General features: G+C 42.1%; 2 protein-coding genes across 4 annotated transcripts in view; one reads left to right on the forward strand and one right to left on the reverse strand.

Annotated features, from left to right (window-relative positions):
* Positions 1-1,309: 1,309 nt before the first annotated feature.
* Positions 1,310-16,066, reverse strand: CRNKL1 (crooked neck pre-mRNA splicing factor 1). Of its 2 annotated transcripts, XM_083748607.1 has the most exons (14): positions 15,551-16,066; positions 13,041-13,193; positions 12,093-12,184; positions 11,819-11,977; positions 11,239-11,405; positions 10,161-10,339; positions 8,749-8,919; positions 8,456-8,647; positions 7,518-7,577; positions 6,692-6,772; positions 5,560-5,799; positions 5,250-5,351; positions 2,141-2,389; positions 1,310-1,559 (listed from the first exon to the last, which is right to left on the reverse strand). In XM_083748607.1, exons 1-14 carry the CDS (start codon positions 15,902-15,904, stop codon positions 1,395-1,397), a joined length of 2,364 nt encoding a protein of 787 aa, XP_083604733.1. In that variant the 5' UTR covers positions 15,905-16,066; the 3' UTR covers positions 1,310-1,394. The 2 variants fall into 2 exon arrangements, with proteins under 2 accessions (XP_083604733.1, XP_083604734.1); XM_083748608.1 differs by lacking the exon at positions 1,310-1,559 and having other exon boundaries at positions 2,289-3,893; positions 5,185-5,351.
* CFAP61 (cilia and flagella associated protein 61) overlaps positions 15,655-17,469 on the forward strand; it is a 136,638-nt gene continuing 134,823 nt past the window's right edge. Inside the window, exon 1 of one of the 2 annotated variants that reach the window (XM_083748569.1) lies at positions 15,655-15,765. The gene's annotated coding sequence lies outside the window, so the exon portion shown is untranslated. Of the gene's footprint in view, positions 15,795-17,469 lie in introns of both variants that reach the window. The other variant, XM_083748568.1, reaches the window with a different exon arrangement.

Genomic DNA, 17,469 nt, shown 5'->3' on the forward strand with positions numbered 1-17,469 from the left:
CTTATGAGGAACAGCTAAGGGAGCTGGGCATGTTTAGCCTGGAGAAGAGGAGGTTAAGGGGTGATATGATAGCCATGTTCAAATATATAAAAGGATTCCTTCCAGTAGCACCTTAAAGACCAACTAAGTTAGTTCTTGTTATGAGCTTTCGTGTGCATGCACACTTCTTCAGACTGACTATGGCAGACCAACACGGCTACCTATCTGTATATAAAAGGATGTCACATAGAGGAGGGAGAAAGGTTGTTTTCTGCTGCTCCAGAGAAGCGGACACGGAGCAATGGATCCAAACTACAAGTAAGAAGATTCCACCTAAACAATAGGAAGAACTTCCTGACAGTAAGAGCTGTTTGACAGTGGAATTTGCTGCCAAGGAGTGTGGTGGAGTCTCCTTCTTTGGAGGTCTTTAAGCAGAGGCTTGACAACCATATGTCAGGAGTGCTCTGATGGTGTTTCCTGCTTGGCAGGGGGTTGGACTCGATGGCCCTTGTGGTCTCTTCCAACTCTGTGATTCTATGGAAGGATCGCACCACTTGGGCAGATAGTGCTCTTTGCTTCCCAGCAACACGTCCTTGATCGCTGTACCTGGGCTGGCAATGCTGGGCTGGCAGCGCTCGGCTGTCCTTCCTAGCAGGAGGAGCGACTAGGAGAAGGAAGGGGCAAGCAGGCAGGCAGAGCTCTTTCTTAAAGCATCAACACCATGGTTAAGGGGAAGTGCCGAGGCTGACTTATCAAATTGCTCACAATTATACCACCCCCTGAAATTTTGAACACTGTTCACAATGTATTGCTGGGTCAAATACAGTGGTACCTCGGGTTACAGATGCTTCAGGTTACAGACTCCACTAACCCAGAAATAGTACCTCAGGTTAAGAACTTTGCTTCAGGATGAGAACAGAAATCATGTGACAGCAGTGGGAGGCCCCATTAGCTAAATTGGTACCTTAGGTTAAGAACAGTTTCAGGTTAAGAACGGACCTCCGGAACGAATTAAGTTCTTAATCCAAGGTACCACTGTATAATGAAACAGTTATGATGTGGTCTTCAAACAGGTTTTGAATCATTATATCACACAGGGCTAGCAGTAATAGCTCATTTCTCAGGCCTGAACCTCTCCGGTCTATAGATTTTGTAATTGGGGCAATGGAAATCTTTTATAAAAGAATAAATTTCCATCTGTGAATAATGCTTCAGGGCTTTACTTCTAAGTTCGTTTTCTGGTGCTGCCCATCTCTTTTTCCCACATATGGACACATAACATTACTACTACTAGATGAAGTGTTAATGGTTCTTTCTTGCATTTCAAACGTTGCCAGTGATATTTTTTGGAAATATTTATTGTATTCATTGGCAAAAATTCTGTACAAAATCGAACAGGGAAAACAAGTGTGGTATTAGGGGCTGCTTTCATCCACATCCTTGTCTGGATCTCTCTCTGGATCATCATCTTGTTGCTGCTTCTTCCAGAGTTTAGCCATTGCAAGCAGTTTGAGGTTGGGCTGATTGGCAGCATCTTCTGGGAAGATGTAATCATAGTATTCTTCCCAGCCAGCATCAGACTAGAAGGAGAAAAGTTAACATAATTAGACACCCAAAACATTATGCCTGCTTGCTTCTTTATCAGACATAAATTTTCCTGCTCTCACTAGTGTTTCCATGCAATAGTTGATGTTTCATAGACAGTTTAAAATAGCAGCATAATAGCACTTCATGCTGCATATTAGGAAGCTGCATCTTTGAATGCCCCCCTTTCCAGAAAAAGCTGCCCAAAGAAAACTAATGCCGGGGAGAAGCCTAGGCTCCACCTGCCATGTGTTTTAGAAAACTTTTATATTATTACTTGTGTGAATACTTAATTTTTATTCCATACCACTTCAAAAGCACTGCTATGAAGCAGTACACAAATGAAGGCTGCTATACATATGTACCTGATAGCAAGTCCTACTGAACAACAGAACTTATGAATAAAATTGCACGGTAAATCAATGAATTGTGTGTGCCCATGCACACTTCTACACTCCACACAGCCCACACCAGTATAGCTCACACAAACCTTCACTTGATTCTGCTGTTGTATAAACTGCTTTTTGAAAAGCCACCCCCAAGCATGCAAAGCCAGGTCTCCAGCTTGTGCTCTTACCCCATCTTCAGCTTGAAGTTTCCTCCTCTTCTTGACTTTCTCTGGCATGAGTTTGTCTACCCTCTCTTTGCTGGATTCGGTTCCAAATTCCTCTTCAAAGTTTCTCCAGGATTCCAGAAGCATAAGCCTCTCCTCTTTTTCCTCACAATTTCTCATTGTTTTATTAGCCTCTTCATATACTTGCCGACACCGTGGTAAGCTGTCATCTTTCCCTGCTGAGAGTTCAAACTGAGCAAAACTGATCCACACCTACAGCAAAACCAAATAAGTCCATATTAGGGTATATGGCAAATCTTTACCCAGGAAATCAGGCTGCCAAAGGGTTTAACACTAATCCATTGTTATATAATGCATATCAAGTGCTCTGCTCTAGAGCTGTATATGTTGCATGCAGCGCTCATAGCAATAAATAAGAGAATATATTATAGAAGTGAGAAAAGGTGCTTTGGATTTTTTATAGTTCTTATTAAAATGGAGCATTGAATTAAATTATTTTATTTCTAAGTGTATCACTTAGAAGTCAGATTGCTCTCAGAAGCACACACAAAAATAACAATTTTTAAAAAAACTGGGTAAGGAAAGGTGAGGGAGAGAAAGTACCACCTGAACAGAAGAATTGTCATACATTTAGAATGGAGGAACAAGACATATAGGGGATCTGCTAAACAAAGACTGTATTGCCCAGTAGCTGTATTGCCCAGGGGTGATTGTGAGTGGTGTCTGGACAAAGGTATGAAGATGTGGATTATGGAGCAGGTCTCTAATTTAGTCACTCCCTATACCAGAGGCATTAAAACTTAAAATGATGGATGGCTGAATTCCCTATCCACATTTCCCCTCACTAAATTCCGCATGACAAATGTCATGGATATGACAGGTTGTAGCTCCACCTTGTGGCCAAAGACAAGAAAGGCAGACTGTTTATTGGACCATCACTCCAACTGGAAAAAATGCAAGCTGTCCCTACACTGTTGGCAACATCTACAGTGGTACCTCGGTTTATGAACTTAATCCGTTCTGGAAGTCCGTTCTTAAACCGAAATGTTCTTAAACCGAGGCGTGCTTTCCCTAATGAAACCTCCTGCCACCGGTGCACTTTCACCATTCAGATTCCGTTCTTAGACCAAGGTAAAGTTTGCTAACCGGAACACTACTTCCAGTTTGCAAAGTTCGTATACTGAATAGTTTGTAAACAGGGCTGTTCTTAAACCGAGGCACCACAGCATTTGCTTTTCAATACAGTGGTACCTCGGGTTACAAACACTTCAGGTTACAGACTCTGCTAAACCAGAAATAGTACCTCCGATTAAGAACTTTGCTTCAGGATGAGAACAGAAATTGGGCGGCGGCAGCACAGCGGCAGCGGGAGACCCCATTAGCTAAAGTGGTGCTTCAGGTTAAGAACAGTTTCAGGTTAAGAACAGACCTCCAGAACGAATTATGTTCTTGACCCAAGGTACCACTGTATGTAGTAGTAAGTTGGCTTCTTTGCTCTATTGGTTCCAAAGCCCTGAAAGATGGATCAGTTTGGGTGTGATGTGGGCCATGCTGAATGCTGTTTAAGAGCTCGGTAAGTTCTCCTGGCCTATATTGCCCCAGGCCTTAAAATTCTGTAGCAATTTTAAAGGCAACCCCATCAAAATAAACTCATTCATTTTCTAAGCAAACCAGAATTAAATTAACAGTTCTATCAAGGTAGCCTAAATTACAAGCTTGCTGACTTCTCCAGTGGGTTTCATAAGCTTCAAAAAAACTGCACACAGACTTCCTGTTTCCGGCAGTGGAAAATGGCTGATCCCACACAATCGGACCTCAGCCGTTCCAATAATTCAGGGCTGATATGGGGGTAATTGGGGAGGACTGTCTCAATGACCCGCGGTCTGCCCCAGACTGCCGATGTGGCAGACGGCAGGGGCACTAGGTCACGGAGCTAGGGACGGCTGACACTCGTGCGATGCCACCCCATAGCCGGACGCATCTGTTTGGGAAAATATAAAGATTTGGAAAACAAACAGACAACTTCAAAGAGATCCTCATCATGACGTTTGGAATGTGGAGGGGCTTGGTATGTAAAAAAACATTCTTTTATCCTTAATATCAACAATCCGTAATGCATGCCAAGTCTCATTAAGAACTTAAATTGCTCTTCAAAAAGTGAGTTCAGATGGACTTTCATATATAATTGGGATCTACTCGCAGCCACTTCTCTTCTAAGACCGGAAATGTCTGTTAAAGACGAAAACAAAGGACAAAGGACAAAACGGCTCCCACCCACCACGTCGTTACTGAATATCTGAGATACTTCCCTGATTAAGAGAAACAGGAGCTAACGGATGGTTGGTTATAAAGACTGGAAACAATATTACATATTGTATATTACATATACAACTGTTTGCAAAAAGATTTTTTTTATTATTACAAGCGAGAGAGAGGGCTAAATGGATGTCTGGCAGCCCCCCTCTAGGGCCCGGAGGGGGGACTGAGAGGATTCCAAACGCCTATTGCTAACTGTCTGATATATGGCTACACTGCAAACAGTCTGTTTAAGATAAATCAACAAGGAGGTTACAGAAGGAAATTTCTCTCTGTTTCTTTGATAACACCTGGACAGGAAAGATTAACGATCTGGGAGCTGCCAAAATAACAACTCTCAAAGAGCTGGACAGAACTTTGAAATTGGATGCAATTAAATGAAGCGGTGCGATGAAAAAACAGCTGAAGGAGTACAATATACGGACAAATCTGCACTCCATAGAAAAAAAAAGTATCTGTTTTCTGACATGAATGAGGATCGTAGAACCAGAGTCAAAATGTGGAAGGGAAAAATCGGACATAGAATTATGAATAACCTTGAGGATGATGAGAGGCAGGACTATGATGTTGAACGCGCTTCGAAATTGAGACCGTGGGAAGTCAAAACAAAATTATTACAATTTGGAAGACAATTGGACCTTTTTATTTTAGTTTTTTATTTTTATTGGATTTGATTTGATATGTTAATTGGATGTTTTTATTGGAAAATTAATAAATGCTTTAAAAAAAACCTGCACACAGCCTTTTATACCAATGAACTACAGTGGAATCTCGTTCTGCCTAACCGAGTACATACCTTGACATGCTGTGTTCTCTGAAGCAATCGCCGATAAAGATTTCTTGTGTTCTCATATTCCTCTTGTTCAATTTCAAAGTCTATGTAAGATTTCCAAAGAACCTAGTAGGAAAGCAGATAGGCCAGTTATTAAGGTACAGCAAAGTGAACATTCCCACATCAATAGGTTGTCTGGGCAATCAGCTGCAGCAGACCATTGCACTTTGTATTCAAAACCCAAATCTGTTTATTACTCCCATATTAGCCGAGTTATATTCCCTCCAGAGAAAAATATGTTGCAGAGCACAGCAAACTCCAGCACCCCTCTTACCTCTGGCATGTCTAATCGTGGCTGGCCAATAGCCAACTCATATATAGCTCTGGCCCTATCAACATCACCAAGAATGGTTTCTAACTCTGCAAACTTGATCCATGATGTGCAGTTTTCAGGTGCAAACTCTAGAAATTTCTCATACAGTTTCCGGCAACGATCAAACTCTCGTAGCTGCAACTCCAGTTCAATGTAGCCTTTAAACAGTTTGTTCTTTGGACATTTACCTATGGATGTTCCCTGTAAAGAGTAGAGTCAGAAATTGCCCAAAGCCTGTTAGAGAAAGAGCACGAGATTCAAACATGCTTTTTTGAGGCACACCCAAAATTACAGTGAGTGGGCTTCTAAGGTCTGATTCTCACTCCCAGTTTTGACATGCCCTGACAACTACAGCTATCATGGTTAGAACGTTATATTTTGGACCTGTTCAATATACATTACAAAAGGTCAAACCCACCAGGAAACATGTGCAGGAGGAAGAAAGACAAAACTTCTGGCAAGTGGTCCAATGGCTAATGGTGGTATGAAGATACTTCCTTAAATGAAAGTCAATTACCCTGTGGTGCCCACAGTTTTGATCAGGTCCAGTGGGTTCCTTTTCCTTACCAGAACTTGGTTAAAGAAGCAAACTAGGGATGAAGCATTTCTATAGGCTAAATCAATTTGCCGGGAAGGAAGTGGCCTGAACCTCCCCTTCCAATTCAGCTTAGAAACCCCACTGGGTAGATCGGTTCATCTCTGGGGACAAATGCAAATGATCACTGGTAGAAGGTTATCTATGGCATTGAGAAATGCAGTGTTACACTTAACCCTCACTTCAACAGCTAACAACAAAATTCAAAAACTGCCCCTTGATAAAATATGGAAGGATCTTTAGCTGTACCGACTAACCATTTGAATGAGATACTTTCAGTAACTGCACAGCCCCATAATTATAGAATTACAGAGCTGGAGTAATACTGTTGCTTTTATATGAAACAAGATAGCAAGTTTTGTTATCTGTAACTGTTGTTCAATATGCAAATACAAAACATTTTTCTTTAAAAAATGATGAAAAATCATGGCAGATCAGCTGATCACCCTCATTATATCACAAAGGAATTAACTTGGAGAATCACTTTATTTCCCTTACCAATGCTCGCCTGGCAAACTGGAGATTCTTCTGTCTTATTTCAAATTGAGCATACAACAGCCATATTTTGGCAAATGTAAACTGAAAAGAGAAATAATAAAGATTCTCTAAGAGCAATGCCTCCAATTCAACTAAAATAAAGTCTTCTTAAATATGCCAATGCAGAAACCCAAAGAATGGTTATTAACAAGCACAAAGCATTTTCCCTGATAAAGAGTTTTTTTTGAAACACATGGAGAGCCATATCTGTGTGTGTTGCTGCAGTGATGGCAGGGGGTAAATTCTGCAGAAAACTGTCCAGTGCTTTCTTTTCCATTGAATATTTTGTTTCATAAGTTCAAGAGTAACAATTAATGATGCCAGTTGCAAATAAATATTAGAAAAGCTTGGCAGTTTCAAAATTCTGAATTAGTTTAATAAATAGAAGTAAATACATTGCCATATAATATCACTCTCTAGGGACTTCAGAAAATGTTCTAATTTGCATAGGTAATTTTCCAATTCAAGTTTTCCCAGGGAACTCACATCACTGTGTAGCTGTCTTTTTTGTCTCTGCCAAGCCTATGTTCACTTGCCTTCCTGCAGGTTCCATGGGGCAAAGTGTAACTTGTTTCTGAGGGGATGTGAACAGGTTTAGACTACGGGAGAAATCAACTGCAACCAGCTTTTATTGGTTCAGTGAACCATAGCCAAAACTTTGGCCAAAACAGGGCCAATATTTCTATACAGGGGGACTCTTGAACTTAGAACTGAGGTGAAAAATGACCTCCACTCACACATGTACACCCTTATGTATGAACCCCAGGCATACAACAGAATGTAGTACCTTTTTATGAGGAATGAGTTCAACACAAGCTTGATACACTTGTCTTGTCCGCTCTGGATCCTGAGAAAGAACACATTCTATGTCACATATTCAGAACAAATGCTTCTAAGCAATTATATTCAGAATGCCCCTTAGGAAAGTTGTCTATCTTGCTGCCTGTGTTAGTTATACTACTTAAACCTGTACTCCTACTCTAGAAACCTAGACCTGCTTACAGCTCTCCACCATCAGCTTTCCCCCTTCTTCACGTCCCCATTTCTCCTCATTCCCTCTTTTACTCTCTAGGGGGTTCAAAATATAGCTGCTATACTACTAATTGCAACTAGATATTGGGCACATATCACACCAGTAGCTTGAAGTGTTTCAGTGTTTTCTGCTCCATTTCGGAGCACAATTCAGACTCCTTTAAAGCCCTATACAACCTGTGGCCCCCTTTCCTCAGGGACCATTTTCTTGACAACCAAACTGCCTATGCATTGAGACTGTTTAACAGGACCTCTGGAAGTAACCAGAGGGTGAAAGAACGCTAGGTGCTCCTTTTCCCTCTTGCACCATGGCAGTGGAACTCTTTTCCCAGAGAGGCTCCCATGGTGCCCATGCTGTGGCCACTGGGTGGAAGCCTTTTCACTTCCAAGGCTTTTAAATAAATGATGCGTATTTTTATCTCTGTTTTAGTTTTTAAATGCTGCTTTTAATCACTGTTCTACTGTTTATGTTGTTCTGATATTTACTGTTTTTTAATTGACCGGGAGGAGGCAGAATAAAAGGGCAGCAAATGGATTTTGCCCACTTGAATGAGTCATCATTTATACATATACATATACACAAATATACACACATACACACACAAAAATTAATAATTTATTTAAAATAATTCCATAGGTAAACACTAGTCACATTTTGTTACTCAGAAAATCAAAGAAATTCAGGAGTTGTACCTTTGCCTCTAGCTCTTCATACAGTGCATAATTGATCCACAGATAAATATACCTCTTCCAGTGCCTCTTTTCTTGAATTGGAGGAACATTGGCAATGGCTCGTTCATAAACTTCACGTACAGCATCAGGATCTGCATCACTTTCCACAAGCCTCAGGTAATCAAACCAGGCATCATAATTATGTGGATTAGCCTTTAAGAGAGAACAGAGAACTTCAGAAATACAAGCTCTTAGTAGTATTCTGGAGATGGCAGTTAATGCTTCCATTTGCCCCCAGCAGTTGCTGCACTCACTTTCACTTCTTCTTCATACTGGAATCTTCTCTTGCTAACTATAATATCCTCAATTCCTCGTCGGTCCCCAAACTTCTTCTCAAAAATGGTGTAATTTTTGAAGAGCTCTTGAGCTTCATGCTTTGGGATTCTGTCCAGGGCGTATTTATAGATTACTCTCACCCTTTCAAACTGGAAAAAGCAACAGCTTAGAAAGCACGAAGAAATATGCTCTACATGAATGCGTAGTACCACAAGCTTTTCAGTTAAAGGATAGGTAGATGATCTTGGGAAAGAACCCTGGCTGAGACCTTGAAGAATAAACAGTACAGGACTAGATGAACCAACAATCTGACTCTGCGTGCACTGACTCACAACTCAAATCCTCAGCCATTTCTCAGAGTAAAGTTCTACAAGGCAAGAGATACAACTATCAGCTTGAGCATATAACAAGGTTCTCATTTTACTCAAATATATATAAGCTAACATTTTTTATAAAACCAAGAAGTCCAATATAAGTTCTATGTTGCACTGTGGTCTAGTTGCTAGAAACCGACAACAACAGAAACAAATAGACCCAAGTCACAATACTTAAGCAATTTATTTGTAAGTAATGTTCTACTGAAATAATGTTATCTCCATATTAAAATTGTGTAGAACAGTTGAAGGAGCTGGTGATGTTTAGCCTGAGAGGAGAGATGAAAGTCATCTTCAAATATCTCAAGGGCTGTCACATGGAAAATGAAGCAAGCTTGCTTTCTCCTGCTCCACAGGGTAGGAGCTGAACCAATGGCTTCAAGTTACAAGAAAAGAGATTCCGACTAAACATCAGGAAAACTTTCTGACAGTAAGAGCTGTTCCGACAGTGGAACAGACTCCCTTGGGAGGTTGTGGACTCTCCTGCCTTGGAGCTTTTTAAGCAGAAGTTGGATGGCCATCTGTCATGGATGCTTTAGCTGAGATTCCTGCATTGCAGGGGGTTGGACTAGATGACCCTTGGCCCCCCTCCAACTCTACAGTTCTATGATTCTATAAATCATGCCCAATATGAAAAAAATTAACTTTTTTCCCCCATTCCCACTTCCTCCCCCAACCCTCAAACTGCCTTGAAATATTGAGAAAGAAAATGAATGAAGATGTTTGGGCTTCACTTGCTCACTAAGGTATAAAATTCTTAAAGAATGTCCACAATTGATAGGTGGACTTTAGCACACACATGCAGACCTGATAAATAGGAACTCTGAAAGCAAGACACCTTCACCTTCTCAGGCAACTAACAAACCCATACAGAGCAAGCTGGAGAACAAGCACAGATGGATGGGAATCTGGCGGTGGGAAACATTGAATGGGAAAGGAAGGTTTTGCAGTATCAGTCAAAAACATACTTTTGATTGCAAAATGCAAGCTATATTTTCTAATAAGCAAAATGTTACCTCTTTCTGGTTCTCTTCAAATTTGGCAAAAGCTACATACAGATGCTCATTCATATGTTCTTCCCCAAAGAATTCCACTGCTCTCTCAAATACTTTCCTTGCATGGGCAAAATAACTATGTTTTTCTTCAAAACGGGCATACTTGATCCAGTTCTTAACATCGGGATGCACAATGACAAGTGGAAGATGTTAAGGAATTCAAAGTATGAAGAATTTCATTTTAACTTCTAACTTTTAAGAATAAAATGCCACAAATATATTATGCAAGGATAACAAAAGGATGGTGAAGTTTTATATTTCATGGGGAAACAGAATGATTTAGGATACAGATCTAAGATTTTGGGAAACTGGTAAATGCAGCAAGACTCAAATAATTTGTTGTTGTTTTTAAATCTCAATCAAGCTGGCAGCACTTTAGGGGACCTTTATCCTATATAACCTCCAATAAACCTTTGTGCATGTGGGTCCTGATGTGAAAGCAAATCCCTTCCTTCCAATATTGCATGCTTTTCATATGTTTCAGCACGTCTCCTGTTATGTTACTCTCAACCCAACAACATTCAAGATAAAAACTGGTTTCTTCAAAGCCTAATTCATACCAGGCAGAGTTAGTGAAAGCATTGCGGTCACTGAGCATAACTGAATGCACAACATGTATTCTCATCCAACAGGGAGCCAAGGTGCACCTATGTCTGCATAGGATCATGCTTTTGGGATGGCGTCTTTTGCTGCTAAGTTTCAGCAGCAGATGAAAAGGTGACACCCAGGGCCCAAATGTCTCTGAAGTGATACACTTGTACCTGGCCTCTAAGGATTCAGATGGCAAGAGAATCATCACATGACTGAAGGCCCCTTCAAAGTAAAAACAATATTCCTCAACATAGGAAATTAGCTGTCAGGAAGACAGGTAAGTTAGTACCCTTCTCCTTCAACTTCCAAATTCCTATAATTTCTACATTCTGCAGATAACCAGGTTGGAAAGATGCTGCTTTCATTTGGCCTAAAGACAAAATGTGAACAAAGCAACAACAGAAAAGTAAAACCTTAGGCTGAAATAGAAGCAGCCTCAAAAGGATATATCTCTCATATATAGAGCGTGCTCTGTCCACCTCCTTGTACCTCAGCTCAAAGTTAATGTAAGAATGCCAGGATTGTTCTTCTGGCTGCCATTCCATCCAGCGCTCAAACACCTGGCGGGCTCCAGCAACATTTCCCAGCATCTCTTCCATGTATGTATATTTGTACCTTTCCAAATAAAAGCAACGTAAGAAGCTTAACCCAGGCTAATCACTCTCCACACCTAAGTCTATGTTCTAGTTAATATCTTTTTTAAAAAATCACATATGGTTCCTGAATACAGAGTGCTTGCACATTTGGTATCTAGCACACCCAAGTGCAGATTCCTATTCTGGATCCTGGTCATCGCCCAGGGCAAGCAAATAGTTCACCAATAACTATGCAAGATGCAGTGACGTCTCTTTCTCAGAAAACTACAATCTATAGAATACAATGTATACACTTTCCAATACAGTATTTATTTATTTTTATCAAATACTTTTCAGATGATCAGAAATAGATGCTTTGTCTCCCATTTAGAGAGGAAGATATACTATGGTCTACTGATTTGTCTGCCAAGCAGCAAACCATACTTCGCTTACCAGAACTGGTTGACTCTTGGTAGAGTAGTAATAGCGCGATCCCAGATGTTTCGGGCATGATTAACTTGGCGGTTCTTCATTTCCATCTCGGCATACTTCAGCCAAAGGGTGACATTTCGGTAGTCTACATCTAGAGCACGTTCGTAGATGGAACGAGCCCTGAGAGCCAAACATTGTTGAAATTAATACATGTGTGATTCATATTAAGAGAGCTGGGCACTGTAAGTTATTCATACGGCTGGTGGTGCTTGAAACGCAACTCTTAACAAAGTACCTTTGTACTTCCTTGAGGCTTTCCTCCCATTGTGCGTACTTGATCCAGTTACTGATAACTGTCCGGTTTTTTCTTATATTATCTTCAAAGGTCTAGGGAGAAAAGTAGAGTGTGTAACTGTACTGTGTAACCAAAAGGAGATTGGTAAGGAATTTGACTGTCTGAGTTCTGGTGTTGTTGTTTTTTAATCATGGAGAAGTATTCAGTCATGTGATTTAGGTCCAGCATACCTTAAGGACTGCCTGATTCCTTATAACCCTGCCTTGATCACTGAGGTCTTCAGGAGAGTTTGTGATAGTGGGGTCCCATGGCTCAGGTGCACAACTATGTATTCAGTATTGTTGGCCCAACTCTGTAGAATTTCTTCCCAGCTGGGATCAGACAGGCCCCCTCCCTGTCAAACTTTTGGCACCTTTATTTCAGCAGGCATTTAATTTTTTATGGCTTTACTGATTTTATCTTTTTAACTTTACTGTACACTGCTTAGAGACTAAAGTGTTGAATGATATATGTTGTTGAAAGAATAATGACAAATACTGAAATGCCACTATTAAAGGATAATTTTATCAATCGATCCACTGATAGCACTTCTCAGAAGCAACTATCTTAGAGAATACTACTTTTCTTATATATCATCATGTTCCCCCAAAACCCAGCAAGTGACAACTGCATATGAAGATGTGTTCTTAATAGCTAGTGAAAGTCTGGAGTAGCTCTTCCACGTGTATAGAACTCCTTCCTCTTGAGCGTCCCTAGAATGAAACCTTTTAGGAAGCAATTTATTGTATGGTTAGCATCAGGCAGCCAGACTTAAGCCAAGGAGGGAAAGGGTTTTTTAAGGTTACAGTATGTTTCAACAAGTTATTACACATCAAGAGATTCTGGGATACAAGTTCAAATAAATAAAACCCAAATATTTAGCATTCGATAAGCATGATGTTTACTTGCCTTTCTTTTTCGAAGTTTATAATCATTTAGCTCCTCTTCATCTGTGATCTTCTGTTGAGGAGGTGGGGGAAGAAGCTCAAGTTCTCTTTCTTTAGCTTCTCTTAAAAGTTGCTCTGCTGTGATCTGTACCTCGGCTGGGGCTTTGTTTTTCACCTGGGGGACAAACCATTTCTTGTAATGACATATTTTAGCATTCTATGCATGGAGGTAACAAATGTAATTCCACAAGTGTTCACTATAATTTTATGTAAAAGTACCAAAAACCTTCTGTAATTCAGCACAACACTGCAACAGATATTCTTAATATTTTATTTTATTCTTAAAAGTTACCTAGAGGGTTTCTTGTGAAACAGAAATATATGCACAAAGTCATTTTTAAAAAATCAATAAAGTTCGCTCATGCAGTGTATGTGATGCTATGATAGAAATGTTGGCTATGACAAAATGCAATCTTTCAGGTCAATTTGCCTTTCAAAAATAAAAAATTAAGTCATTCACCAGAAGAGGAATTAACTCTTTCTTTACACTCACACAATCTAAATGATTCAATTTTGTTTGAAGTTTTGGTTGTTCCATTCTTATCAGAACACTTTTTGATTCCAGGATGTAATCTATTTATAGCATTTTTAGTTATTTGTAATTTGGGAATTACACAATGAGTTTTTACAGACATTGCTTTTGCTGTCAGGAGCAATTTCTCATTAAAAAAAGGTATCCTAATAGATAACTGTAGATTTTGCATGGATCATGATGACCATTAGGAAAGGTAGAATTAATCAGCATGCCCTCTACCAATGCCCTGCCATTAAGATGATGGCTGACTGCATGCAGCTTGACACAATGTTGCCCGATAGGGCAGGTGTTGCCTCTGAATTCAACAATAAAAAACAATGTAAATCTATAGTTTTACTGTGGTCACAATAAAATCCTTTTTGGTCCACTTGTTTTGTGCTGCTCAAGACAGCAAATGGTTGGGTCATCCAAAATTTGCTTAATAAAAGGGTGGTGGCTATACTTTATTTCAACTTCCCTTTCAGGGAGGGTGGCAAGATACAAATGACTCCCATTTGTTTTAACAGTTGTGAAGGAAAAGAAATTTCAGCAAGTGCAGCTTTTCTCGCTTTCTGCACAACAAACTGTGCCTGCTAAACTTTCTTCTCTAAAAAAGTAAAACTACTTTATAGCCCGCATCTACTCAGAACCAAATCCCACTACGTAGAACCATATGTGCATAGAATCTAAGCCTGGTCCTCAAAAGCAAGCCCCGGTCCAAATGTATTTTTGTGCTTTTATACTGTAAGCCATCCTGCGATGCTTGGATGAAGGGTGGCATATACATTTAATAAACAAAACAAAACAAAAACTGTCATTTAGGGTTTCAGTATGGTCAAACCTAGTAGTGTTGCTTACTTCTGAATAAGCATGCAACTCCATGGGAAAAGGTTGCATTTGTGTGGCTGAGCCAACAGGAGGTATCCCTCCTATTTTGCCGTTCCATTTTGCAAGTGCCAAAAATGAGGGTTGGGCATTTGGACTGCCCTCCAGAAGAGTGAAATTAGGGGGCACAAAATTTACTGGCGGCATCAGCAGCAGCAGTGTTCTGCTGGTGGTCATCATCATCTGGGTTTTGTTTTCCCCCTTGATTCCGCCCTCTGACCAGACTGATGTCATGATGCAGATCAGTTTCATGAGGAATCTGGGGGTGGGGGTTACAGCTCCCAGGCTTAGTTCTTAATTATCACTGCCTTCTACTTGGGGGAACTTTGACCACATCCTCTCCTCTTGATTCAATGCACTAGGTCTGTATGGTGGAAACGCTGCATGTCTACTCCGGTATTTCCTGTAGGGGCATACATGACCCTGGGGGTCCCAGGTTCATGAAATGCCCCATCTTCTTCTGCATCAGGTTGCACCTGCCTTCCTATGCATCTTTATTACTACTACTACTACTGCACTATCCTACAACTACAGAGCTGTAAGGTTCCCGGAGGGTCACCTAATCCAACCCCTGCAATGCAGGAATCTCAAGCAAAGCATCCACGGGAGGCCAACCAGTGGGACCCATTATAGATATAGTTAACTGTCTAGAAATTGGTGCTTTTTTCTAGAGTTTTATTTCCCACTTGCCTCCTCGTTCCTTGTGCGTTGCATTTTTATTAATTTGCCTGTTTGTTTGTTCATTAGAATGTAAGCCTGCGGGTTGGGAATGTCTTGTTTCGATTTCGTGTAAGCCTTTTGGGCTGACGAGCGGGGTGCAAATGCTCTAAGTCAATAAGTAACGCGTTTATTTGCCCCCCGCCTTCCTCCTCCGGCCGACCAGAGCCCGAAGGAAGGCTCCTGCCTCCCCCTTCTCGGTCCCCGCCATCTCTCTCGGCTTTCACCCGCCGCCGCCGCCGCCTTCCCGCCTGCTTCCTCCCCCCCATCCAGCTTTGCCCGGGAAGCAAAGGCCTCGCGAGGCCCACGGAGGCCCAGGCCCGGATAAACGCCACAGGCCGCATCCCGCGCCCCACCTTCGCCACTTTAGGGATCCGCTGCTTGCCGGCCGCCGTAGACGCCATCTTCCCCTCCGTCTCGAGCGGCTCTCCGGCCCCGCCCCCTCCCCTTTGACCCCGGCAGCATCCCAGCATGCCGCGCGCGGCGGGAGGCCGGGCCTCTGCGTCGCCATAGCAACGGCCAAGCGCGTCCGAGCCAGTTGGCGAGCCCCGGAAGAAAGCGGCGCGGGCGGGCGGGCCGGCGGCAGCCCCGGCTGGGCGGGTGAGTCCCCGGCTGTCCCCCGGCAGAGGCCAGATGACCCTCAGGGATCCCTTCCAACTCCACACGGCCCTGATCCGAAGCTGCTGCAGCACCTGGTCTGACCCCGCCATTTGGGAGCCCTAAGGCCGGCAGCGCGAACCGGGGTCCCGGGCAGGGCTCCTTCATCCCCACCCAGCCGGCGAGGGAGCCAGGCGTCACGCGCGTGAAATGCTTGCCGGGGAGAGAAGCGTGACGGGTTGACACCCGAGGCGAACCCCGAACTTGCTGCGGGGCGGGATTCGCCCGGGGAAGGAGGGTCGGGGCAAAGCGGCATCAGGAACAGGGGAGGGAAGAAGAGCTGCGTCCAGGCTGACGGGGGAGTCCAAGGCCTGGTGGCTTCTCTGCGTCAGCCGAGCAGCAGGTGGAGACCCCTGAGGGGCGGAGGGGCAGCCGGGGGCGAGGCGGGCCTGGGCGGGATCCTGCTGCCCCGGGAGGCAGGGGGCTCGCTTTGCTTCAGGAGTGGCTGGTCCGGACTAGCATCCAGCGCAGGAGGTGCTTTCGCGGCTAAAAGCTGCAAGGAGAGGGCGGAGTCTCTGGTTTCGTCTTTATGTTAACCGGGAGGCTGGCGCTCTCTCTCTCTCTCTCTCTCTCTCTCTCTCTCTCTCTCTCTCTCTCTGAAGTAACTTGCTTATCTGGGGTCAGAGAGAGAATAGTTCTTGGACTATATTAAGAATAAGAAGTTAAAGGTAACTGAACAGCATTGCTAGTTGTTGGTTTGTATGTAAGAGCAATGTGTTGGTTTGTATTTATGACGTGTGCTTTTTTGAACCGAGTTAAAGACAATTTGCAGTAAAACTTTGGAACTCTTTCTTAGTGTGGAGAATTTATCGATTCATACTCTGTCCAGGGTGCAGATCAGAGAACTCTCCTCACAATAACTCTACCACCTTTCTCTGTTACATAAGCTCTGTAGAACAGCCCAAGAACAGCAATGAGGTGGTAAAATCCAGTATTGCTTCAGCCTGCAGGTTGGAGATGCTCATGTCTTGTAATGATCTCCACCTAGTAAGCTAGCACATCACCAGGAAAGGTTTATGTGCTTTTTATTGCAATTATTTGTATGTTTTTAATAGATTTTATATATGTATAGTTTTAATTCTATCAATGTTTAATTGTCTTTAATGATTTTTCCCTACATTTTTAGTGGTTCTTTTTTTTATCTGTGAACTACCTTGAGTCCTGTTTTGGGACAAAGGCAGGATATGTATGTATATATGTATAATTAATTAAGGGTTATAATTGTCCTGTCCTTGATGTGCCACTTACAATGTGTAGGGAACTTTTTGTGAGAGAGAGCATTTAATATGACTTCACTCTTGCAGATTGTAGTGACAGAATTGCACTTGTTAGTATAACCTTTCATGTTTTTGACTCCTTTTAACACTCAGTAACACTCCAAAAATTATCAACTTCCTTCTCTATACCTGAATGTACTCGAGGCAGGCCATTTCTATGCACACTTCACTTTGAAATAATCTCCATTCACTTTGAAATAATCTCCATTCGACACATTTAGGCCTACTCTCCCATCACTTTGCGCAGACAGCTACTTCAAATGCCATTCCTAGAGTTCTGTAGTGGTGTTAAGGACAGTAGCATAACCTTACAAAACTAGGGATTCTGGAGAAATTTGGTG

This window comes from Podarcis gaigeae (assembly GCF_964106915.1).
Source record: "Podarcis gaigeae genome assembly, chromosome: 7".
Classification (NCBI taxonomy): Eukaryota; Metazoa; Chordata; class Lepidosauria; order Squamata; family Lacertidae; genus Podarcis; species Podarcis gaigeae.